The following is a 24861-nucleotide window of genomic DNA, read 5'->3' on the forward strand; positions in this document are numbered from 1 at the left end:
GGGCACTTTTCAGGGAGCAGAGAAAACTTGCTCACCCTCTGCTCCACACCACGCTACAGAGGCACCGCTCGGCCGGATTAAGAGAGGGTAAGATGCTGCTCTGGGGTCACCCAGCTAAACAGCACACGAGCCCAGGTGCCCTCTGGCTCCCGGCTGCGCTCCTTTCTGGAGACGGCCTGTGGCTACGAGGACAGAGACGGGACTGGGGGTGCTGGGGCGCTCCCGTAACTGCCCCCCCCACCCCGCCAGCCACTGCCAGCATGTTCCCCGGCTCGCCTGCCAGCTTCCCGGCAGCTCTGGAGCTCCGGCGTGGAGGAAGCTGTTTCAGCACTTGGCTGCAGCCTCCAAGCCAAGATCCTCCCCGCCTCTGGGGAGTGATACCACTGACATGTCTTTAAAATAAAACCAGGCCTGCTTCCTGCCCCATCTGGAAGACTTCTGATCTCCCGATCATAGGATTCAGGGTATCTCTTATCACGCAATTTCCCAAGCCTTCAGCATACGACCTGACTGCACTCTGGGAGGGTTAAGGATGTGCATGGGCGGGATTAAGGAGTCGGCCCTCTAATGCAGTCCTTCTTATCCACCCTGAGATGATAAGACCCGCGGCAACATCAAAGCGGCGCCGACTCTTCTCCACCCCGGAACCACGCCATCCTCTTGTCTTGCCTGTTCTGAGTTCCTACAGGAGCCAACTCTTGCTCTGCTCCTTTCATGAAACAACAAGCTTCGATTTTCGCCTCTGTTTCAGGTTTCAAAATACGTATCGGCCGTCGCGGCCACCTCCTGGAGCTGCGGGGACCCTCCACTGCACCGCCCTGCCCAGCTTGCCGCGCCATGCCGTCGGAAAAAACCTGCAAACAGCGCCGAACCTTTGTCATTTTGCAGGGCTTCCCTAGTGGTGCAGTGGTTGAGAATCCTCCTGCCAATGCGGGGGACATGGGTTCGAGCCCTGGTCCGGGAAGATCCCACATGCCGCGGAGCGACTAAGCCCGTGAGCCACAACTACTGAGCCCGCACGCCTAGAGCCCGTGCTCCGCAACAAGAGAAGCCCCCACTCGCCGCAACTAGAGAAAGCCCGCGCGCAGCAACGAAAACCCAACGCAGCCAAATAAATAAAATAATTAAAATATGTATCATCATGAACCTCAATGTCAAATGTAAACTAATGACTTTTAGAAAAAAACGTCGGAGAAATCTATGTTTCGGGCCAGATAGATCTGACCCTAGGGGCACAATCCATAAATGGAAAAATTAACACATTGGACTTGCACCAAAATTAAAAACATTTGCTCCCGGAAAGATCCTATTAAGATGAAAAGGCAAACTACAGACTGGGAGAAAATATTTTCAGACCACATATCCAACAAAGAACTACTATCTAGAATATACAAAGAACACTTGAAACTCAACGGCAAAAATACCCCAAACAATCCGGTTAGAAAATGGTCACAAGACATGAACAGATATTACTCCAAAAAGAATATACAGATGGCAAATAAGCATGTGAAAGGATGTTCAACATCATTAGCCATTAGGGAAGTGCAAATTAAAACCACCAAGAAATATCAATACACACCTACCGAATGGCTAAAATAAAAAATACTGACAGCACCAAATGCTGGCCACGATGCGGAGAACCACACGGCTCATGCACTGCTGGCAGGAGTGTAAGACAGTACAGCCACTCTGGAAAATTGTGGCACTTCCTTAAAATATCTAAGCATACAACTACCATACAATGCAGCAATTACCCCCCAGGGCATTGCTCCCAGAGAAACGAAAATTTACATTCACACAAAAATGCTCACAGCAGCTTTATTCGTATTAGCCCAAACCTGCAAACACCCCGGATGTCCCTCAAGAAGGGCATGGTTAAACGAAGTGTGGTCTCTTCATACCGTGGATACTACTCAGCAGTAGAAAGGAATGAACTACGGATACACACAACCACCTTGATGCATCTCCAAGGAATTATACTGAATGAAAAAAAGCCAGTCCGCAAAGGTGAGATGCTGTGTGAAGCCACTTATATAACATTCCTTACATGAAAAATTATATATATGGAGAACACACTGGAGATTGCCAAGGGCGTGGCGGAGGGAAGGAAAAGGGTGTGGGTGTAAGAAGGCAACACAAGGGATCCTTGTGGGGATGGAAATATTCTCTACCTTGACTGTACTGATGTGTATCCTGGTTGTATGAAATTTCGCAAGAGGCTGTCATCTGGGGAAACTGGGTTAAGGGTATACGAGGATCTTTCTACGTTATTTTTTTTACAACAGCACGAGAATCCACCATGAGCTCAAAATACAAAGATTAATTAAAACAACAAAAAACGTAGCAAGACATTCACAGTGGAATCAGACAGCAGTGCTGCTGGAACGCACGGTGCAGTCAGCCAGCCAACCTGCTACCTCACTGGGTCTCCAGCAGAAATCCACCCGGTACGACTCAGTTCCAAGGGCCGAGCACCAAATACTGCTGTGCTTTGTGAAATTTCTGAAATCTAGGGATAGGCATGAACCGTTTAATTACTTTCTACCGATCAGGAAGGAATGGGGGGGGTTGGACTCAGTGAGAAAGGTGTAGCTGATAAAGCTGACTGGAAGACCCGTGGCCACCAGTGGGGACGTATCAGGAGTGGCTGCTGGGTTCTGTGCCCTGTAACTCAGCTGAACCGCAGCACTATGTGGCCAAGCAGGAGGGCCTCCTGGGCGTCTAGACTTAGATGGTGGTGGACGAAGGTCAGGCCTGCACTGCCAGACATGGGGTTCTCAAAACACCATCCCTGGAACACCAGCCTTGGAAGGAGTTCCATGAAAAGGCTCTGGAACAGCCGCATACATTCCTCCCTTGTCAGCCCTGGCAGACGCCCAAAGTAGGTCCAAGAAAAGGACCTTTTCATTCTGCTCGATTCTGCATTTGCTAAACTTACGTGACCACAAGACCCCCTTCTTTATGAAGCAACTGTTAGGGTCTCACAGAAGAGGGGTCCAGGTAGGCTCATTTTATGTGGGAGACACCACACTGCACCCCCCCCCCCATGACTAAAGGCCCTACATATCCTGTAGCAAAGAAGGCCGCTTACCTTTAGCTCTGGGTTTTCTGAACTTCCTGACTACAGAGGAGTAGTCAGGATGGGCTGGAGGCACAGAGGGATCCTGCAGTGACTCTCCACCTTCACCTTGGAAAAAGCCTATTCCCCGATCTACTTGTTGGCCACTCACAGGTGAGCAGAGGCCAGGAGAGCCCTTCTCCTGACACACCCACGCCAGCTTAAGGACAGTTTCACATCTAAGCAAACCGAGGCTTGCAGAGCTGCTGCTAGAAAGCAACAGGTAAGGATTCCAACCTGGACAGTGGGACCCCGGGGCCCGCACACCGCCCCTGAGCCACGCTGCCTTCCACGGGGTAGTGTCGACACCTGCTTTCCCTCCTGTAACAGCTGCCCAGATTTTCAATAAATCAGGGACAGCGAGTCCTCTCTCTTGGCTGAAAAGAGCCAGGCCCTCTAGGAAGCCACAACAGATCATTTCCGTTATTACTTGTCCCAAACGAGTCCCTTTACCTTGACGATACATGTCTCAAACTATCCAGTATCTGCCCTGTGCTTCGACGAACCCATTCACTTAGTCCTTCATTTATTTATCCAGCCAAGCGTGTATGGGGTGCCTGTTAGGTGCAGCTGCTCAAAGAAAAAGGTAAACTTGACCGTAGTATGGTCGACCCCCTTTCCCCACCCCCCAATTCCCAAAAAACACACCCTGGAGACACAAAGACAGAGACGTGACGGGCACACTAACAGATGGGGCCACAGTGCTGTGGAGGTGGCGGGGGGAGGGACAGCCATTCCAGACAGAGGTGACAGCATGAACAAGGCCTGGAATCAGACCCCGGGTCTGTGTGGGCTTCCATCACGAGCAGCTTGATGGAAAGCTCGAGGCAGGAAGTGGGGAGATGCCGGGAAGAAAGGGAACCAGGGGCCAACTCTGAAAGAGCCCAAGACTTTATTCCTTAGGTGACACGGAAGCCACAGGGCTCCTTCCTTCATTTCTTCACCAAATACTGACTGCGGGGCCACCACAAGGCAGGCACCCCACCGGGTGGTAGGTGTGCAGTGGCAGGCGATGAGGGTAGAGTTCTACGGGGCTCGTGTGGGAGGGAGGATGGAGAGGAAGAGAAGGACCAAGCCTGGACGCCGCTGGAGCCAAGGCCGTGAGGACCCCTTCAGAAACAAGGTGTGGGTCCCAGGTTTGGCAGTGGCCAGGATGAGCTAGGGTGCTAATTAAGCAGCTTCTCAACACGGGTGGCTCAGTGGGCCCACTAGACAGAACTCACAAGCATCTGAGCCTCTGCCAGGAAGCCATGAGAGACGTTCTCAACTAGAGATGGACGTTTGTTCCAGAGAACACGCAGCCCAGGTGCCGCCCCAGGCCTGCAGGAGAGGAAGTAGCCGTGTGTGTCCTTGACCCTGGTTAAGTGGGGCTGATGTGGGACCAGGACCTTTCCTTACAGCTGAGGCAACAGAAACCCAAAGTGGAGAGGTGACTCGTGAAAGACCTGTAGGGGTATATCTGGCAGAGGCAGGGCTAGAAGCTGAGGGGGAGGCCAAGTTCACGGGAGGGATGGTTTCTCCCCGTTCCTCGGGCGCCAGCGCCCACTTCACTGAGAATGGCTTGCTGCATTCTGAGTTCAAGAGATAGGAAGCACTTTGTTGGGTGATGTCCTGACAAGAGAATGGTGTAGGGGGGTTTTCCTGCCAGCACAGAAGTCACCCTAACACCCCGTGTCCAGCTGGAGGTGAAGAGAGACTGGACCAATATTCTCTGCTCAAATGCCCATAAAGGAGCAGCTGTATGAGAAGCAGGCAGGGTCCTCACCAATGTGCTTTCTCTTCCCCAAAGTGACCCATGGGACCACCAGGCAGGGACAAGATGAACCTTGGCCTCAAGGTCTGATGGTACCCACAATGCACAGCAGCACTTTGCTTTCTTTGTTATTTTCTTTTCTTTTATTCATTTATTTTTGGCTGCGTTGGGCCTTCGTTGCTGCATGCAGGCTTCCTCTAGTTGCGGCGAGCGGGGACTACTCTTCGGTGCGGTGCGCGGGTTTCTCATTGCGGTGGCTTCTCTTGTTGCGGAGCACAGGCTCTAGGTGCGCGGGCTTCAGTAGTTGCAGCTCGCGGGCTCTAGAGCGCAGGCTCACTAGTTGCGGCTCGTGGGCTCAGTAGTTGTGACTCACGGGCTCTAGAGCACAGGCTCAGTAGTTGTGGTGCACGGGCTTAGTTGCTCCGTGGCATGTGGGATCTTCCTGGACCAGGGCTCGAACCCGTGTCCCCTACGTTGGCAGGCGGATTCTTAACCACTGCGCCACCAGGGAAGCCCAGCACTTTGCTTTCTGAAGCCCTCTCTCTCCCTGGACAATTTACTGAGCCTCCCAGGAGCTACAACTGTTTTTCAGGGAACGGGGGGAAGTGAAGACAGGCGTGAGAACCACAGGCGTGTGGCGATTTGGAACCACATAATTGCTGGAGCATCCCCAAATCACGGCTCTTGCTAACACACACTAGAGAATGAGGGAGGCAGGCAGGGGCCGGCCTGGCCTACAAGGAGCCTCGGGTGGTGAAAGGGTTTATCACTGCTGTCGGCAAGGCCAGGAGGAGAGGGAACCCCTGGAATGGCCAGTCCTCACACGGATTCCCCAAATCAAACAACAATCACCAGGCAGAAAAACTTCACTCTGCGTGCTGATAAACACTGTTTTTCCGCATACAAAAAAGAACCACACATGATTTGGAGAAAACGTCACATTCCCAAAAAGTCCAAGGGAATTTTTCCCCTTATTTCCAAAATTCTAATTACTCTTTGTGACTTGTCGAAGGGGCCTTGTCGAAGGGGCCAATTCCAAAACAACCCTCACAAAATACCAACAGATACTTATCCGAGCTGAATGTCAGCACTAGAATTCTGCCGTATTACAGCACAGCCTTTGGGTGGGGTTAGAGGGAAAGCTTCACTTTCTATGGCTTATATTTACGTATTCTTTTTGTTTTTAAGAAGAGCAAAGCCTGACTTTCGGAATGATAAAGAAAAAGGTTTTTAAAGAGTCTGAGATAAGTTTTGCCTATTGTTTCACTATAAAGAGGGTTTTCTTCCCCCACCATCATAAATGCTTCTTCTCTGATGTATAGGCAGAATGCAAGTGAGAGGTGGGTGGTCTGCCTCTCGGGGGAAGAAGATACCCCAGTTTAGGCGGCAAATCCACAATCAAGTTCTGTGATCACCCAACGAGGTGGTCATGCCTCACCAGGCGAAACACGCTGCCCCACACACGACAAAGCCAAGAGTCTCTCTCAGTCATTTTGAATGGCTAACTTTGCAGTAGCTTCCCATTAAATCAGTGGTAAAAGTGGTAACTAAAACCTTTCACAGGGCCCCCCGCCCCGAGAATCATAAGCGCTAAATTAAAGGTCAGCCTTAGTATCTCTTTTTCCTCTACTTGGAGAGAAAAAGAAAGAAAGAAGGTGTGAAAGTCAAGAAGGTAGGGGAGCCTGAGTATGTTAAGTGACAGGTATCAGAGGGAAGGAGAGAAGGGGACAAAACCTTTCACGTGCATGTGCCCAGCTGGGGCTCATTAAAATTTTCGCCTGCCTGTTGAAAGGAACTGGTGAGCTTAAAAAAAACCAAAAAACACCAATGTCCCTCCCGCAACAGCCCCCCAGCCCCAAGGTTCTCCTTTAACCTGCCCTGGGATGTGGCCCGGGCTTCTAGGCTTGTTCAAGTTCCCCAGGTCCTTCTACGGTGCGGCCAAGGATGGGAGCCACTGCTGAGGTATCTGCAGAGTGCTTTGCGCCTTGCTGCACCCGTCCCAGGTAGAGGAACGGGCGATGAGAAGAGAGGAGGGAAATCAACTCTCCTGGTGCACGCAACAGTTCCCACAGAGGGAATTAATACACGAGAAAGCTAAGCTAAATCCCACACACAAGGATGGAGAGTATCTGTCTATCACAAGAGAGCGAGCCACACCACAACAGGTATCTGCAAGCAGAGTCCATTTTCAGGGGACGTGAAGAGCCTCTACCCCTGCTTCCGACACCAGGCCTCCCAGTTCAGGGTGGAGAATACCCACCAATGCCCCCTGGAACACAGCAGCGCAAAGCAGGGCCAGCTCCATCCACGCCCAGAAGGCCCTTGATGGGTCAGGGATAGAACAGTGTCTCCAACCTGGTGCACATTCAGTAGACACCAGACCCTGTACTGAGACACGGAGTATTCAGCGGATCCTCACAGCCAACACCATGGCACAAGTGGAGCCAACTGAGGCCCCAGAGAACCAGCACAGGCGATGGAGGCAGGACTCACGTCCAGATGCGGTGGATCCAGAGCCTCCTCTTAACCACTGTGCAGAACTGCCCCCTCTCTATAAGGCGCTTATGATGTCAGACGCACTGTAAGGGGAAGACATCCACTGGCACCTGCCTTCTCCCTGTATTACTTGGGGAAGGAGCCCCGGTCTTTACAAACTGATTCACAGCAGCCCGCCTCTCACAGCCCTACCCACTGATGAAGAGCTTCTTTGCCCTCAAAGACCCTACAGCCATACAGCTGAGCAGAGACCAGCAGCCCCCAGAGAGGACACCCCAGGAGTGTCCTCTGGGGTGGACACCCCTGGCTGCATCCCACAGCCCTGCCATCCTTGGCAGCACACAATTCCCCCTCCTGGTTGAAGGGGTTGGGAAGAAAGAACTACCAATTGGCACCTTTATTTCAGCCGTTTGGGTTTGAAAGGCGTCCAGGAAGTGAGGAAACTGCGGAGGAATTCGCCTCGAAGTGATGTGTTGGAGGGCAGAGGGCCACTGTCTGAAGAGCTCCTGGCACAACTGAACAGGCCTGGGAGCTGCAGAGACCTGACAGCAAGGCGAGTCTTCCTCCCTGCACCCTTACAAGACGGGCGACCAGAATCAGTCAGAATAACCCAGCAGGGTGTGTTTGGGGGGTGAGGGGACGGTCAGGCTAATCTTCAGGGCAGGAGGACTTCCCGTCACTCTGCATCAGTTAATGAAAATCATACTGAGGGCTGCCCAACGTTCCGAGGCAGGCACGCGACTTGAAGAGACGCCCATGCGTGGGGTGCAGCCTCTTATCCACACCAGAGCCTACTGGCCGCAGTCCCAAGGCGCACCCCTCTTAACACAATTTGATATGTCAGCACGTGAAAATGACAAGACCCTCCCAGGCCCCCAGACCACACATTTCCCTGTGTACAGCGAGCACACAAACCCCAGAGGTGCAGAGAAATGAGACCAAGACTCACCTCTACCACCTCCTGTGTGACCTCAGAGAAGTGTCTTGCCCTCTCTGTGCCTCAGGCGCGTCATCTGTAAAAAGTGCGTAACAACAGACCTTGTGCCTCCTAGGACTGCAGAGGCAATATAATGAGGTGAGGCCTGGGGAGGCACACAGAGCAATGTCTGACAACGACTGTGTACCACATACAGTGACCGCTGCAATTTTCCATCTCAAGAGGCTGAACCATGATGAGACTACTGATGTTTTGACCATTTTTGAACTAGAAAATCTGGCCATTTTGCATGACTCGACTTAATTCACTGGGTAAACTAACCTGTCTCTAAAAACCCTTGCCTTTGAACAGGCAGGGGGAATCTAATATTCCCTCCGTATTGCCCAACAACGAAAGGCCTTATGAAGGGAAGGGCTGGCCTAAATACAAACACATTTCTTCCACTTGGGTTGTAAAAGCTGAAAATGGCTCCCAGGTGTGAGCAGACACAACTGGCCTGGCCTTCTCTGCAAGGTCACCACGGGGGTCAAAGTCGAGCTGGCCATTTTCGGATTAGGTGCACACGCTGGCGAAGCTTCCCCCGGGGTAAGTGGATTACAGAAGCCACCTGCAGGAAGTGGGAGTGCAGGGGGAGGGGGAGGAAACGGCCTGGCTGGAAGGAGGCTGTGGATATGGGCGGGGGCCAGCTCCTTTCACACGGGAGATTGTGCAACGGACAAAGCAGCTCCGCTTCCCTTCCCCGTGCTGCCGGGTCACACGGCCCTGCCGTGCTTTCAGCACCCACTGCTGGAAGGAGGTACTTCCCTCCAAGACCAACCATGCTGCACCAGCATCCCCATTCCCACTGGGTCTTGGACTCTATTTAAAACTGACACGGTCATCAGAAAAAATGAGACAGAGAAGGGGAAGAATAAAACCAAAAACACAACAAAGGCCAACTCTCAACGACAGACCCTAAGCTACCGAGTTCCCAAAAAAGGCAATGACCTCCGTGACCAAGTTCCTATTCCACGGGTGCGCCCCTCCCTCAGCTCCCCAGACTCCACAGCTGGCGTTCCCTTCCCTTTCGCAGCAAATGGTTTGCAGATGGACCGCTCATCTGGCTGCCTTACCACCCCCAGTCTCAAAGAAAGAAGAAAAAAAAAAAAAGGAAAGAAAAGAGAGAAGGAAAATGACAAGTCAGGACTGTGTGTAATTTGGCAGGCTCGCCGCGGAGGCCTCAGCGGTTCCTTTCCCAGCGAAAGGCTCCCTGAGACTTGGGGCAAGAGGCAGTCCGCACTACAGAAGTCCTGGGAAGCTTCCGGGACACAGAGCTGCTGTCTTTGTGTACAGGGTTTCCAGTAAACTTTCTATTTTGAGGCTCACTCATGGTGCCCAGAGTCTGATGAGCCTGCGGGTCTGAGAACCAGGGGTCCCGCTCTGCCTTCCAACAGAAGCTTCCTGGCCCTTCAGAGCAGCCTGCCTGTTGACAAAGGGGTAAGTGGGGAGCAAACTGGCCTTAAAAGGGAAGCAGCCATGTCCTATGAGCCCTTCTCCCGGCGCTCCTCCAACTGGCCAGCGTGCTGTCTGAGCACCTCACGGCCCCATCTTGCAGGGGGGAGAGAAAGGAGGTATACACCTTACAGGGCACTTTGTCTGGGAACCTTCCCCGTCTTGCACCCCATCAGCAACGGCGGCCAGGAGCCCCTGAGAACTTCCCAGGCCCTGGCTGGTATGACAACTGCCTGTTTACTCATCCTTCTCTGCAACTAGACTGCGAGTCCCTTGAGGGCAGGGACTCTGGCCCGTGGGGCACGTTTGTCTGTCCTGGGCTTCAGGTGGAGCGCGCGCTGGCACACCTCCCTGTTGGGCCCCCGTCTCAGCTTCCTCCACTTTCCTTTGATTTCTGGCGCTCACTGACAACCAGAAGGTCAGCCTCCCGGGGGCAGAAGGCCAGAAAACAGGAGGTGAGGCTCGGGGCCACGACTGGACGCAGGGTGGAGGACAGCTGTGGGCCCCGAGTTCTGATTCCCCCATCAGGGCAGACGAGCATGGCTGTGCTCACCTTCCAGATGCTTCGCCCGGAACAAAGCAGCACCTTTCAAGTCTCAGTCGAGGGTAAAGTTGTATCTGATAACAGTGACTGATAATCAGCAGAAAGGTAAGCGGTGCTGAAAGCGGCTCCCGGCAGGGAGGCTCAGCTGTAAGCAGAGCTGCTGATACTCGCACGTGGAGATGGGTACGGATCTCCTGCCAGAAGAGGCTCCCTGCCTCCCAGGGACTCGTGAAGGTCTGATGGGGAGGCCTACGTGATCGCCAGTCAACAGTCAATTAAGCAGAGACAAATTGATAACAGCCGTGGGCCTCAAACCACGGCCAGAGACAGAGCCGTGCTGCCCACGCTCGCTCCCAGTCCACTGCCCCCAGCACTTTGCTCGGAAATAAATACCTTAACCAGGGCTTGGAGCCCCACTGTCCCAAAGAAATGCCTGTGCCCATACCGGTGACGAGGGGAATTTGTCTAAATAATTGACTGCCCTCCAAAGGCTCAGCAGCGTGGTTGCTAAGGACACCACCCTGCCCCCCACCACAGTACTACAGAAGCTCAGGTAGTGGTTCTCCAAGGGTGGGAGGTTCCCAGACCAGTAGCAACAGCAATCACCTAGGAACTTGTGAGCAAAGCAGATTCTTCAGTCACAACTCACCCAGACCTGCCGGATCAGAAACTGGGGCTGGGGCCCAGCCATCCTGTGGCCCAGCGAGCCTTCCAGGTGATGCTGGTAAATGGTCTAGTTTGAGAACCAAACAGGTGATGGAGAGAAGCCATGATCTCCCAAGGGAACGGGTGTGACGTTTTACCCAGAGGAAAGAATCCGTTCACACCCACAGAAATCTGGGCAAACGAGGCAGAAAGTGAGCACGTCTCTGAAGACACAGAAGAGAGGAACCGAAGCCCCCAGTTTACATCTATTTTCCTGTTGTGCTGCTTTCTGACTAGGGCCCTGGCTTCCGTTTAGCATCCGGGATCTGAACCGGCTACAGGCTGCTCAGGGAACACGGAGATTCATTCACACTTGACTTGGGGCCTTTTAAACACAGCTTTGTTCCCAGTTTCTCCCTAAAGCGTTTCAGTCACTACTGACTCCACGATCCTGATGAGGGTGCGTCCAAAGGCCTGCAGCGAATAAGATGTCAACAGCCCAGATGGGGTTTACTGTTACACCAACGCCCAAGCCGACTGGCCTGCCTTCACCAGCAAGACTAACCTGGGTTCTTACTGGAGGACGCCGCTCCGAAGCAGGATGCGGAAAGAACTGCCCACTGCCACCTTTTCTATTAGACTTGATTAAGTCCACTCTTAACCTGATGACTCGCGGATGGTCCAGCAAATTCCCCCACAGGAAGGACGGACAATCCTTACCTTGGGGAGAATTTCGACGTCCACCTCCCCTTGTACACACACTTGTAGTCCCCATAGGTCCACCTTTGTATCAGGACGTAAAGAGCTCCACCGTCCAAGGTTACCACTCAACTTTGTAAGACCACACACACCCACGCGCACGCACGCACGCACGCGCACGCACACACGCACGCACACACACGTTTTAGCAATGCTAGGCGACTATTCATTACTCAGTGTAATTTCACCTGAAAATTAACAGTCTCAGCTCAGGTCCTGAAGCCCAACCTAATTTTCTGAAGTTGAGTTCGGGGCCCCTTTCTCCCTGGCTGGGCCCTCGGGGAAATGGATTCCTCTCCCCATTCCCGAGAGGCTGCCCAGATCCTCACTGCCTCCTGCTAAGGCTCACTCTTTTTTTTTTTTTTTTTTGGCGGTACACGGGCCTCTCACTGCTGTGGCCTCTCCCGTTGCGGAGCACAGGCTCCGGACGCGCAGGCTCAGCGGCCACGGCTCACGGGCCCAGCCGCTCCGCGGCATGTGGGATCTTCCCGGACCAGGACACAAACCCGTGTCCCCTGCATCGGCAGGCGGACTCTCAACCACTGCGCCACCAGGGAAGCCCTAAGGCTCACTCTTTAATTACGCTTTAATGTGAATTGATCTTCCCATTAATGAGCCTGTAAAAAAGACTGATCTGGCCCCTTTTTTCTAGAGGGTGTGCTAGGCACACGGAGAGTTAAATACTGCTGTTGATTTTACTTCCCCAGCAGACCCAGCCCAGAAGAGCTCCCTCCATCCCTCCCGGCCTTGCCTCATGCTCCCTCAGCAGCACCCACTTAACTGGCTCCCAGTGGGGTCACAGACGGGACAGCAGGTTTCATTCCTTCCAGGTTTTATTCTCCGGAAGTTACCATAAAGCGATGTTAAATACGCCATCCCTTTGATTTCATCAGTTTTTCTTCAGCTAAGAGGTCACAGCAAAATACAGAACCACATAGTTCAACCCGCCTCTGATGTTTTCATTTAAATTTTTCATATTCTAAGTCTTCCAGGTACTTTGCTAACAGGAGAGAAAGATACTTTTCTCAAAAGAAAAAAAAGAAAAGATGAGTTTTCAAATTACTGGTTGCCAGGAAGCTGGGAGGACGGGGATAGGAGAGGTGACGGCTTCAGGGGTAGGGGGTTTGTACTGGAGGTGATGGCAATGTTCTGAAATTCGACAGCACTGAGGGGTGCACAACACTGAGGAGGTACTAAAGGTTTCTGACCATACACTTTAAATCCAATAAAACAGTGTTTTATGTTATGTTAGTTTTTTCTCAATAAAAAAAATATAGGGGCTTCCCTGGTGGCACAGTGGTTGAGAATCTGCCTGCTAATGCAGGGGACACGGGTTTGAGCCCTGGTCTGGGAAGACCCCACATGCCGCGGAGCAACTAGGCCCATGCGCCACAACTACTGAGCCTGCGTGTCTGGAGCCTGTGCTCCGCAACAAGAGAGGCCGCGATAGTGAGAGGCCCGCATACCACAATGAAGAGTGGTCCCCGCTCGCCACAACTAGAGAAAGCCCTCGCACAGAAACGAAGACCCAACACAGCCCTAAATAAATTAATTAAGAAAAAAAAAAAGAAAGAGTAATCCTGTTTTCAAGAAAAAAAAAAAAAACATATATATATATATATATATATAGTTTTCAGAAAAGTTCCCCCCCCCCCAAGATTCGAAGTAAAAGGTATTTTGATGTGTTTTCAAATGCAACATAGAACCTAAGGATTTTAACAGCACAATGACAAAGTCACAGGTAATTGTGTGCACGGAATCTTAGCCAAGATCTCCTACCTGATCAAGGCCACAGCTTGGGGGAGGGGGAGCGGCGAGGCATGGGTAGGGGACAGGGTCCAAAACACACCACCAACTGGAAAAGAAGTTACGTGGACAAAGCCAAGGGCCATATGGGAAACATGCTACAGCTAATACACCTGGGACAAAGTTGCTGTGCTTTAAAACTAAAGTCGATTTTACAGCAAGTTTTTTACTCCTAGGAGTGAAAAAAAAACGCAACCATTTCCACTGGAACCAATCTCCTCAGTGATACAAGTGCAGTAACACCACAGGAAAACTGGAAATTTTTCTTCCCCAGAAACGTCACTTATGCATCACACGAAATTACTGTTGCTGTGGGAATCATAACTTGAGTTTCCTGGACTTGGAATTAGAAAAAAAAAATCTCAAACGTGAAAATCTACCAGCAGATTCTGTCCCTGTTGAACAAAAGTCTGTTTCTTTTTCAGAGAACTATTTTATCAAATTTAGCTCCCTCGCTCCAACCCAATCCTATTAAAAGCTTTCCTCGAGTTTAATGCTTTTTGGTTATTAAGGACAAATGGCTTTGGCATTATCTGCAGAACGTGATGCAAATAAAAATCCGCTCTTTGACAAATACTTTAATTGAATTTGATTCCTTTAATCAGAAAGTATTAACCAACTGAAATTTTCCTGAAGGACTCCAGTTCCCCAAACTCTAGAAAACTCTGTTTTGAGGCCCCGATAGTAAAGCCGGACTTGAAACAAACCCTTTTCCCACACAGCCCTCCCAAGTGTGACCTCAGCAAAGAAGGGCACTGGTGTCTGGGGGATCAGAACACTGTCTTGTGAGTGAGGAACCAGGGTTACTGACAAGGACACGGGAGACAGGAAACCAAACACAGAGATGAAGAGCCGACTTCTACAGGCAAACAAAATCCAGAGGCAAAAGTCCCTCAGTACAGGTGTCTGAGCTGAAAACCACAAAGCTGCTACTTCTGAAAGACGTAAAGCAGCAACAGTGCTTACAGGACAGGGGTATTTCTTTTGTGACATTACTGCCCCAACTCTCAGTTTCTGAGTCACAGAAGGAATATACAAGCTGCAAGTGTACTTTTAGCACGTGTTTCAACGCCTTCACTCACCAGATGAGGAAAAAGCACCCTGTCCCACGTCACAACACCATCAGAGACAGAGCTGGATATATGCCTGGTCCCCCCGTTCCCTGCCCCGCCTGCCCACAACCTTGTCCCCAGAAAGCTGTCCCAGCTCCTCTCACTCAGACAGCCTCAGCCATCTGGTCCCTCTGCACATTCGCATTATTCTTCTCATCCTCCTCCTGCCCACAAAGGGGAGAATATGGAGACGAAGGGCCACCAGCGTCAACGCTGATGACGCTAACTGACCAACCACATTTGCAGACACCGTGTCAGGAACTTCCCACACGCGATGGCACTGAATCTTTCCGAGGTCACTCTGGGCCCCAACTGCACGGGCACAGAAGGTACCGACTAAATGTTTGTTGAACATGTGACACCTTTTACCGCTATGGTTCTGAAAAGCCACAAACACACCCGCAAAACATGCTCTTCGAAGCCTGGACGGTTGCAATCATCATGTGGATGGAGATGTGAGAAAACCATGTTCATTTGTTGCCCGCTCTGCTATTTTCTCCCCTGTCCTTTGCACGACCCACTCGGGAAATACAGGAAGGCATGAAGGATGAGAGCAATATTATCTATAATCCTGCTACCCCGATGTCACCCTGCTAGCCTAACTCTGCAGGCACTAGATCCAGGGGTCTAAGATTGGAGAACACAGGCCCCTCAGAGAGAAGGAAGATAAAGACCCTTCAGTGTCTGTATTTTCAGAGAAATCACTGACCAAGTCAGATGGAGACCAGCTTCAGGCCAAAGGTAGTATCTGCCAATACGAACCTCCATTTTCCAAACTGAATCAAAACCAGGAGGGAGTCTTTTTTTTTTTTCTGTCCTACTTTACATATTTTAATGCTGTCTAATGGAATAGCAGGAACAAGGCCAACCAGCCCCACTGCTCCTGACACTTCGGCCAAGGAACAGAAATGTATTTTTAGTGAGCAGAGCATGGCCTGATTCAGAGCACCACGGGCCCTCGGGGCAAGGACGGGTCACCTGCCACACTCCTGCCTGCTGTGCCGGGGGGAAGAGAAAGGAGCAGTGAACGAGCATTTGGGTCCCGTTTTGGTTCACCTCTCGATTTTGCACCTTACAGGAACTCAGGCAGCCTTGGTTTCCTGTCTGGTAACACAAAGATGTTCTCTCTGGCCCTGGCTTCCCAACCAAGGGGAGGGAAAGCAGTGCTTCTCAAACTTGAACAAGTAGGCAGGTGGCCAGCGGAGCTTGTGAAGGCAGCTTCTGACTCAGCAAGGCTGGGATGACACTTGAGATCCCGCATTTCTAACGAGCTCAGTGCCGATAGGACTCTGCTGGTCCAAGAACCGTCCTTTAAATAGCAAGGAGTTAAAAGCGTCTTCCGGTGCATCGCTCTATACACATACCAGGGATTGACATGTCCCTAACTGGCCTCAGGTAAGGGTGACTCATTTAATTTAACGAGCAATGAGACACCTTCCAGATGCCAGACCCTGCAGGCCAGATGGGTACAAAAAGAGAGTCAGATCCTTGACTGTCCATCTTGGGACAAAGAGCTACGTCCTTTGCGCCAGCATTTCACAGGTACAAGAAGTGACTCACAGACCCTTAAAGGTGAGGTCATGCCAAGGCCCAAGGGGCCAGGTGACAACTAGCTACCAGCCAGCAGCCAGCCGTCATCTGTCAAACACCTACTCTGGCTGTGCAGGACAGGGAGCTTCATACACATCACACTCGCCTTGAAGCTCGGGCCCACTGCCCCTATGTGTACAGCGGGCCAAGAACACATTCTGCAGATGAGGAAAATGAGGTTCAGAGAGGTGAATCTGTCTGTCCGGGACACAAGGCTGGGCCACGATTCTAACCCCCTGCTCCCCAACCCCACAGTGCCTTGAAAAGGGTTGAGCCCGAGACCATGTTTCACAAGGACAGGGCATCTCCGGATCGCAGGGCCTGTGGCCAGCAAAACCCGGAGATCTAAAAGCTGCACCAGCCATCAGACGGATGACGACTCCTTCCCACCAGGTCCCTCTGCTTGGCTCAGGGTCGACAAGAGATACCCACAGGTGAGCAGACCAGTTACAACACCAGCAAAATCAAAATCAAATAAAAACCAGTGGGGCTGGTGTGGGAACAGGAAATTAGGTGTGAAGAGGGAGGCGCTCTGCTGGGGGAGCTGTCACTAAAATCTGGCCTAGAAAATTGTTGGACTCATGACTGGTTTATCTGGAAAGACCTCTGGGCGAGTTTCAAACAAGCAAACGCCTCCAGCTGACTGCTGAAGAAGTGGGGTAGCTCTCAGTTACCTCCCTTTCTTTCTCATTTAAGTTTCTTTATACCCTTTTTCATCTCCAGTGTGTTGTCTATAATAATCGACACGCTGTATGTTGTCTAACACTTGACCATGACAACGAATTCCTTACTTTTATATTGATTTCAGAAGGCTGGTGGTTTTTGTTTTTTTTTTAAGCCATGAAAGTGAGTGGAGTCACATTCCCAAATTCATTACCACAAAGATGAGCCTACTGTCTTATCATGCGCACAGCTTCTTTTAAGTTGAGTTTATTCACTCAAATTGCAGCTTAACCGCTAGGACAAAGAAATTTAATTCTACGTACCCCTGGGCATTAAAAAGATAATTTCCCCCCAAATTAGAGATGAGGCAAAACTTCTGGGTTTTAATTCTACACACCCCAAAACAGCAAGCAAGGCTTTTGTTATCATCATTAGAGCTACATAGAGAAAGGCCCCCCTTTTTTTTTACCAGTGAGCCCACAAACACGAGTTGCCCTGCCACCAAATGTCAGCAAGATGATACCATGGCCTCCCCACACAGTCCAGGGTCCCCCAGATGGCACCACTTACAGAAAGAGAGAGAGGATACGAGATGAGGCCGCACCCAGCGACGGTATGGCTGTCAACTCATTGTTATTGAGGTACCTGTAATGACAACAAGAAGAAACGAATCATTCAAAGTAATAGTAAGAAATCACAGACATAAAAGGGAAATAAAAAAAAAACAACAGTGCTGAGTTGGCCATGGGAAGACTGCTATGTTGTAATGCTGAATACAAGATAAAGAATTTAAAAGCAAGTTGTTAATGGGAGAGAATTTATGCCAGGTCACAAAAACCAATTATTTACCACACCCAGAGTCTGTGAATAAACACTCAGGAGATGTCTCCCGTACTCTAGGAGCTTCCAATCTAGCTCAGAAATCAAGACTAACAGACAGCGAACTGCGAACGCAGGCCAAGGTGCGTGATGCAGAACGACAGCGCCCTGAAGACCCCCAGTGAGAGCGCTCCTCGTGGGCTGAAACAGTCAGAAAAGGATCTGGGGAGGAAAGACCGCCCCCTCCTGGTTGTTTTGTACACATCCCTGACGCGGCTCTGCCCTCACCAAAGGGCAACACGCTCGGACCCAGGGCCAAAGACTCCCGCACTCCCGTTGGGTTCCTGGCGCTGGGACACGTGGGTCAATTACTCCAATGCCTCATCTGTACAACAGCAAAGGAGCTGGACTTGGAGATTGTCATCTATTTGAGATTCCAGCTTCTCTGAACTCTGATGAAGTCTCCAGACACGTTTCCCAGGAATATATCCGTATAACGGATATATACACACACACTTTTGCACACAGACAACTGGAAAATCCTCCTCAGACCTCAGATGCTTCCCAAGCTCCCTTCCCGCTCGAATATTCTAAATCTGTATTTCCATAGTTCATGACTCTGAATGGAAGGGGAAGCCCGAGAACCAGAACACAGCTCGCCTGGTCCGCCCCCACAGGCTCCGGAATCTGGCCTCCTTACATGGACATGTATTTCCAAATCTGAGAAGAGAATCGAAAATCAGGCTTGCACAGTGAGTGCAAAAATCCTTAAGAAAGCCAAAGCAGTGCTCAGGCTTTTTGCCGGGTGACGGGCTGGAAAGAAACTGCATCTGGGACGCAGAATCAAGGATAAAGCTAGGTTATCTTACTCTCATTTTTGCAGAGAGTATGTCTTACATAGAGCATCTTGTTATGGTTTGAAGACAAGGCCACTGAAATGACAGCTGTATTCATACAAGTTTACAGCTAGTGTTTGCTTGAATAGAATAATCTGGTTGTCTGCCATCTTTTATAGAAATGAATAGGGTTAAAAAAAGGGAAAAGGCCTTGAATTATCCCATTTGCCTTCTTCAGTGCCAAAGCTAGTTAGAGATGAAGCTTGGCAATTACTGGGCTGAGGGACACAGCATGTCTGTTTCAATAGCTTCATGACTGAAGCATCTGGCAGAGAGAAAGCAGATCTGTATCATGCGGCAAATCCCTTCACCACTTAAAGGGCCCTGGTTTGTGTGTTGAAGGAGACAATTAATTACTTTAACAGTCTCTTATCTGACCGCCCCCTAAATCAGATTGCTTCTCCTTCACCTTTTATCTCTCCACCCCTGCTGCGATCCGTTTCCTATCTCGGTACAGGGATGCTGAAAACACTCCATCAGTATGAATCTCTACTAATAAATCTTCACAGTACCGTAAATGCACGTTATCACTAGAAGACAGCCTCAGATCTTATCAGAGCAAGGGAAACTAAGGTCAGGGGCCTGTTGCCAAGAAGGCAGCTTGCTTAAGAACTCTTCATTTCTTACAGATTTACTCTCCAACACAGGTGTTGGGGGGTCATAATAATAATAGCGGCAGCTAACTTACTGAGGGCTTATTATGCGCCAGGTACGACTCTAAGAGCCTTTCAGTACACGGACCCGTCTTTAGAGCCCTACAAGGCAGGCCCCATGAACAATGTCATTGTACCAATGGGGAAACTGAATCACTAAGACGTTAAGTAATTTGCCCAAGGTCACCAGTAGTAAAAGGCAGTGGCCCTGTGTGTCTAGCCCCAAAGTTTAGGTTCTTAACCATCACCTCTACTTATTTATAGCGACGGTAGCAACCCTACAGTATTATGTCACTGCATCGCTACACCTCTGAGGTTGGAACCAGGTACTAGTACTGTTCCCCACCTTACAGGTAAGTTCTCTAAATTTCAAATCAAAGGAGAGCCACCAAGCGAAAAGGCCAGCAGGCAGAAAGCCCATAATTCCTTGGGTAACATGGTAACTGCACTGCCGTCGCTTAGGACTGGACTTGATTTTAAATCCAAAATGAACAGTATGGACTTCACTGCAGGGGAACTCTGGCTGAATGAGCTCGGTCTCGGGCCACCCCTGCTGCAAATATGACAAACTGCTCCACCCAATTTCACAGAATAATAAATGAACAAGGAGAAGGGGCATCATCATAATATCTCGTATCTTGACCCAAATGCTGGAAGCAGAGTGTGCAGGTGCCGTGGACCAGTGCTGAAGGTGAACAGGACATTTTAGGTCTGGATCAGCAGCCCGGAGTCAACAGGATGAGGCAGAAATCGCAGGCTCTGATCTCAGCAGGCCTGCTGGATTTATGAAAAGGTCAGATGGAGCTCAAAGGAGAAGATCTACAAGGCTAGCTTACTTCTGGATCATTTCTACTTAAAAAGAACCGCTAGTAAATCTGAGTCAGCTCCACCACTGCTGGCTCTCTCTTTGTTCACGCTGCCCCTGGTTGAAACCAGAACACTACCCTCAGAAGGCAACGGAGGACCAACTCACGCTGAGACACGACCAACTTGCCAGACTGAAATAGAGACCGGTCAAAAATAGCACAGCCAGAGCTGGGCGGGGAAGGGCCCTCGGGAAGTTCAGCACAGTCTCCACACGTAAAGACATTGTCGGAATTTAGGATTGTGTTTGATGAAATCTTCTGAATACCTCGGGCTGTGCAATCTTCCCCCACTTTGGACTCCCCCCCAAATTTGCTTCCATCCAAGGCCCTAAACATCCTTCTAAAATATCTGGCTTCTATAACTGAACCTTTTCCTGATGATTCAGGACCGAGAAGTGCTCCAGGAGCATCAGACCGCGAATTGTGGCCCAACCCTGCAGCTGGAAAAGGTGTGAAAAAGATATGGGGGTGGGGGCGGGGGGTCCCCCCTGGGCAGACGCGGAGGTGGGCCTTTCCCACCCTCCTGGGCCCCCTCAGCTCTCTCTGAAACTCCCATTTACGTCCTCGACTTGCTTTATAGGAAGCTTTTACATTCTGCAAGATGCAAAATGTTAAAAAAGGATGCTTCTGAGGACTTTCACTACTGTGACTGCCTCAGTCGAATTAGGCATCAAGAAACAACGAAAAACAAACCCACAGGTCATTCTGACTTATAGCGCTTTCTGGTTTTTAAAAAATTTTTGGCCATATTTATTTATATACTGATAGCTGAGACAAGCACACAGTAAAATTCCAAACTGTTTCAAAAAAGAACACCAGGAATACATATTGAAATACACAGCTTCCTTGCCCTCCAGGCCGCTGGTCGGCCTCCTCCAGCTGCCGGCTACTAGGGATGGACACGTGTTTTTCTCTCACGCAGATGCTTGTGTGTTATACAGACTGTTCAGTACCAGTTTACCCCTTAGTAAGAGATCTTGGAAATCTCCCTAATTCTTTTAACCAGCGGTGGACCGCTCCTCGGCTGGGATGAACGGTATGAATGAACCATAATTTATTTAGCCGATCCGCCAATTCGTAGGCAGTTTGGTTGTTTCCAAACACAAAGGGAGCTGCCACTAATAACAGTCAAAGTTGGGCCGGGGGTTGGAACGTCAGTTCGTTTTGTTTCTCAAGCAGGAGAAAGTCGTCAGTAGCAGGTAGGAGCACGCTACTTTGGAGTCAGGGACAGACTCCAAATCAATAACTGTTATTAGTGTTTTCAGCTACTTGAGAATAAGGCAGACTGCACAACGACTTTGGCAAGACTTACGATATAGTGTGTATACCAGCTGGCCGGATACAGTTATTTTAATATCGTGACATAGGATATAGTTACTTGAAGTCAGCACTTATAAACAACAAGGGCAAACGCTTTTCTACGTGCCAGGCTCTGTGCTGAGGGCTTTATGTGCCACGTCTCACTGAATGACATGTCAACCCTTTAAGGAAGGCACTAAATCATCACCTCACCTTAAAAGAAGAAACTGAGGCCCAGTTACAGCACAGCAGAGCAGGGGTTATTTGGAGGGGATTAGCTCAGATTTTTACATCAGACAGACCCGGGTCCATTCTACCCCGAGCCTACCCCTACCGATCGAATGGCCTTCGGCGTGTCACTTAGCCTCACTGTGCCTTAGCTTCCATCTCCCCGGTGTGTGCAAAGTACGAGCACCAGCTTCACAGGGTTCTGGCAGGATCTGGCTGAACTCATTCAATCTAACAGCCTAGGAGAGAGCCAGATATATAGTACATGCTTAACAGGTGGGGGTAATTCATAGCCCCAAAGCAGTGCCTCACAGGACACCCCCTCGGGATCTCACCCCGCCCTTAAACACACCGCGCACACACACACGTGGAGGGGGGAGAGCAGAAGCCTGGGACACCAGAGGGTGAGCCATAAATACCCAGCGGCAGGGCACACTCAGCCTTCCTCGCCGCCTTCAGGAACATTTTAGGTCAACAGCCCTGGAAAGCACACGACAGCACCCACATGAAGCATTCCCGGGCCAGGCAGCAGTAACGTGATCCGAGTGCCGTTTTGAAAGAGGCCGGTATAAATAGCCCCTCTTATTAATAGCAGAGCCTCGCCGTCCAGGCCCGCTGGCTGGAAGCCCTCCCTGGTGGGCTTTCCTCGGAGCTGCGGGCAGTGAGGACCAGGTGGCTTGGCAGCAGGTGCACGAGCATCCTCACGTCCTCCGGGGGCCTCCGCCGGCTCGCTCTCTCCCTCCCACTGGCCTGTGATGCTCTGTGGTTCCGGCCTCCAAAATAAAACCACTGCTAAACCACCGCCCGCCGCTTTGCCAGCCTGTGGTTCCCCTTGCGCTCAGCTTTCCAGACTCGAGTGGCTGTGCAGGGTTTAGGAGGAACTGACAGCTCCCGGGAGACCCAGTTAATTTAGAAGCAATTGTGTGTCGGCTGTGATTTTTTTCTTTTCTTCAATATCCTTCTCCACCTCCCCACCCTGCACTCCTGACGGCCTCTTTCTGCCTCCGTCATGTATTAAAATTCCCTTCGGGAAGGGCTCCGATCCTTATCAGTGAGAAGTTCCACTGCTCTGGGCCCCCGGGGAATTTGTCTTGTCCATCCCACGGTGTGACACCAGGGACCAGAGGTGGTCACGGTGGTAAAGGTTCAACCTATCGGCCCTCAAGGATTTGTTTCTTAACAAGGCGCCCAGCTCGGGGCGAGGGGCGTGCGCTGTGTGCTTCTGAGAGTAGCAGAAGAGAAGAGAAATAACACACAGGGAACCCTTCCCATGGGCAAGGCTCTGGACATCAGCTCCAATGAATAATTATTATAATTCGCTAACACGTCATTATGCCCATGTTCCAGAAGAGGGAAAAGAGGCACAGAGGTAAGTAACTTGTCCAGGGACACAGTCCCCATAAGGGGCAGAACCAGAACTCAAATCCAGGTCTGCTTGCTACCAAATGTGCATTTTCCCCAGTACCCCCTACTGCATCCATAAAGGGGAATCCGTGTCTTTACAACTCGCACACCCAGGAAGGCAGTGCTGCCATGGAGAGCTTGGGACAGGAGTTAGACTGAGGACTGCAGGCCCAGCTCCCCCATGTACTAGCTGTGCAATTGCAGCCAGGTGCCCAGGCCTCGACTCCTCCAACCGTCTCAAAAAGGTAGAATGTCCATAAGGTGTGGACGGCTGGGCACAGTGGCCAGCTACACGTGTCAACATTCCTGCGTGCATTAGCGGGAAAAAGGAGAGAAGGCACACACAGCAGAGAGAGAGCGCAGAGGAGTGGGTGAGGAGCCTCCTCCTGTCCCTAAATTCAACAGGAGCTCAGGGGAGGGAGAAAAGGCAGGTTGGGAGGGGAGAAGGGAGGCTGGGCTTGGAGGGAGTGTGGGTTTGGACAAGGGGTCTGGAGGAGTTAAGAGGAAATAGCCGGTACCTAGAGAGAGAAGACTGGTGCAGGACGAGTGACACAGGAGGTAAACACTGCACTTCCTGTCCTTTTAAAATCTTCGGTGGAAGGCTGTGGGTTGAGATGAGCGGGGTATGGGGATTTAGGGCAGTGCAGCTTCAGGGTTAAAGGCACAGCTCGGGGAATCAAACAGATCTGAGTTCAGCTCTCAGCTTTACCAACTGGGCAACACTGCACAGGTTTATTTAACCTCTCCGAGCTTCCATTTCCTCCTTTGTAAAGTGGAGAAAATAACTGTAAAGGAAAGAATTTAAATCAGATAGAACTGGTGTCAGGATGAAATGAGGCAGTCTTCCCCAAAGTTTGAGTGTGGTGCTGCTGTGATTACTGCGGCCGTTGGGACTCGGGGAATTTATTTTTAAGACTAACCAGCATCCCCAGCGAAGGACAGGTGCAAGTCAGATGCTCTCAGCTCTAGATCTGGGTGGGGTTTATGTTCCAAAAAAGCACCAAGTAGAAGGGGGATTAAAAGCCGGAGGTCAAGGGAACCAAACCAAATGAAAATTGAAAGGCTGTCTGGGGAAGGAACCAATGGAAAAAGAAAACTAGAGAGAATAATGCAGAAAAGGCTCATGGGAGCATCTACTGTGCCCCAAATTTATGGCAGGGCCAATGATTTTGGAACCATAACCTAACATGACCCCCAGGGCCCTGCAGGACCCAGGCGCTGGCCACACACCCCACCCCTCATGCACTCCTGGCACAACGGCCCTCGTCCTCTTCCTTCCTTGGGGGCCTGTATTTGCAGCCTGTCCTGTCCACACCGTTCACATTTGCTTGATCTGATCATCACCATCCTAAGCACACTGGCTCCGTTATCACCCCTCCAAAATCACAAAAGAAGAAAATCCTCCCGTGAGCCTGTCCTACGCCCCCCTTAACACTTACCACCAGTGAGTCCTACTGGTTTCCTTTTTACCCCTAGGTCGTGCCCCATCTTAACGTGAGTCCTGTGAGAGGAGAGGTTTGTCTGCAGCGCCAGGATTGGGGGAGAAGGGGAGCAGCACTTAAGGGGCCGCCGAAAAACTCCGGAGCCAGGATAAGAATATCTGAATGCAGTGTTTTTTAAATATCAAAGTGAACACAAAACAAAATTCATTAAGAACAGAGTATCTAAGTTTTCACACCAAGACAGGATTGGCAACAGTGCCGCGTCAAGCCAGACTGGAGCCTGGGGCAAAGGAAAGGTGAGTAAACCTGATCCTGACTTTACCAAAACTTCTTGTATTTT

General features: G+C 50.7%; 1 protein-coding gene across 1 annotated transcript in view; it reads right to left on the reverse strand.

Moving 5' to 3' along the window:
- LRIG1 (leucine rich repeats and immunoglobulin like domains 1) overlaps positions 1-24861 on the reverse strand; it is a 119023-nt gene that overhangs the window by 53221 nt on the left and 40941 nt on the right. Inside the window, exon 3 of the mRNA XM_067755122.1 lies at positions 17485-17559. Within this exon, the coding sequence (XP_067611223.1) occupies positions 17485-17559 (75 nt within the window). The remainder of the gene's footprint in view (positions 1-17484; positions 17560-24861) is intronic.

This window comes from Pseudorca crassidens, chromosome 10 (assembly GCF_039906515.1).
Source record: "Pseudorca crassidens isolate mPseCra1 chromosome 10, mPseCra1.hap1, whole genome shotgun sequence".
In the NCBI taxonomy this organism is placed as follows: Eukaryota; Metazoa; Chordata; class Mammalia; order Artiodactyla; family Delphinidae; genus Pseudorca; species Pseudorca crassidens.